We start from the raw sequence: 1,537 nt of genomic DNA on the forward strand, positions 1-1,537 counted from the left end.
AAAAAAAAATTACACCAAAATAATTTAGGGGGGTTTTAAAATATTTCAGCCCCCCTAAAATAGGCCTAGTGACGCCACTGGTTTTGCGTAAACTGCTAGATAACGGGTGTTGTACGAAATTCAGTTCCCTGTGAAAATCTGTTCCCTCTGTGCTGGGAGCGTCTCCCTCATTGGTCTGACGACCTGGACCAGTGATTCTCAGTAGGGGGAACAGATTTTCACAGGGGAACAGAATTTTGTACAACACCTGAAGTCAGATCATGAATGTTGTGACTATAACTTGACTATGCCAAATAATAATTAACAGAGCATCCTGTTGTGCTGTAAATCGCTGAAGTTGCATCCAGAATGTGTACACGCACGTTATGTTACCATCAGTGTATGTTAAGACATATGCCTTTTTTTATCAATGTTTTGTTTTGCTTTTGTTAATTGTGTATATTTATCTTTTTTCAGCTTGTTAAGGGAATTCGTTACACTTTAACAGTGGAACTGAGCAACACCCAGTGCAAGAAATCCACCCTGCTCAGGACATGTGACTTTTATCCCGAGCCTCATAAACTCAAGGTAGGGGAGTTGTTCATAGGTTACACATCAGGGAGACAAATAGCTTGTTTGTGTACTTCTGCAAATCAAATGTGTTGTTCACTCGTTTCTTACTGCTGCAGTGTGTCTGTTCAGCAGAAATGTGACAAGTCATGTGGTCTTCTGGCATGAATTCAACTTGAAGTGAATCCAAACATGCTCAAATCTCATGACAACTTACAAGCACCTTTTCCCCGTTATGATTATCAGTTATCTTAGATAATTTGAAATAAATTAAAGCACAACAGCATTATCCAGCTTTTTATAGACACATGACTTTGTAAGGGTCACCTCAAGTGAAGAAACAGGAGTTAGTAACTCCTGTTTCTTCACTCGAGGTGACCCCTACAACTTCCTCTATAGGATTATTTTGAGATTTTTCCTCAGATCAGTGTATTTTTGTGTTGCAGACTGAGGTGTGTGTGTTTGAAGTGTGGGACATCCCCTGGCAGAACACTACCACCCTCATCAAACAGAAGTGCCACCCTAAAGGTGAATAATATTATTGTTTAAATTTATACTTGAGGAAAAAGGGGCAGATATAAGATTTTTTTTCTTCTCTCTGCCGCCTTTCATTTCATCAGTGTGCATTGCCAATGCAATGCACACTATTGTGATTCGTTTCTCATCCAAGTCATCTCCACTTTGGCACGCTTCTCCTCCTGCATACTTTGTCCTAGAGCTGCCATTGTAATTTATATTTGTAAAGCTCCTGTGCCAAATGATGGCTATGCCTTTTGGTGCCTGTACAACTTATAACTTTTTAAATATTAATGTTTAATTATTTATAATGGAAGTCAATGGAGCCTTGTATTGGTCCAATACTGCCCCCCTGCTGTATCTACTCAGTACTGCACCATAGTTTAATAATATTTAATCTCAATAGTTCAGTGTTTGCAATACTAATATGATTGTGTTTTGATGTTTTATTAAAATATTGTCCTAATATTGC

The 1,537-nt window shown here is 38.5% G+C and overlaps 1 protein-coding gene across 1 annotated transcript in view; it reads left to right on the top strand.

Moving 5' to 3' along the window:
- LOC106518961 (cathepsin L) overlaps window positions 1-1,537 on the top strand; it is a gene marked incomplete at its 3' end in the record, with an annotated part of 10,957 nt that overhangs the window by 2,615 nt on the left and 6,805 nt on the right. Inside the window, 2 exon segments of the mRNA XM_014010411.1 lie at window positions 457-567; window positions 996-1,077. Of these exon segments, the coding sequence (XP_013865865.1) occupies window positions 457-567; window positions 996-1,077 (193 nt within the window).

This window comes from Austrofundulus limnaeus, unplaced genomic scaffold, assembly GCF_001266775.1.
Source record: "Austrofundulus limnaeus strain Quisiro unplaced genomic scaffold, Austrofundulus_limnaeus-1.0 Scaffold68, whole genome shotgun sequence".
Classification (NCBI taxonomy): domain Eukaryota; kingdom Metazoa; phylum Chordata; class Actinopteri; order Cyprinodontiformes; family Rivulidae; genus Austrofundulus; species Austrofundulus limnaeus.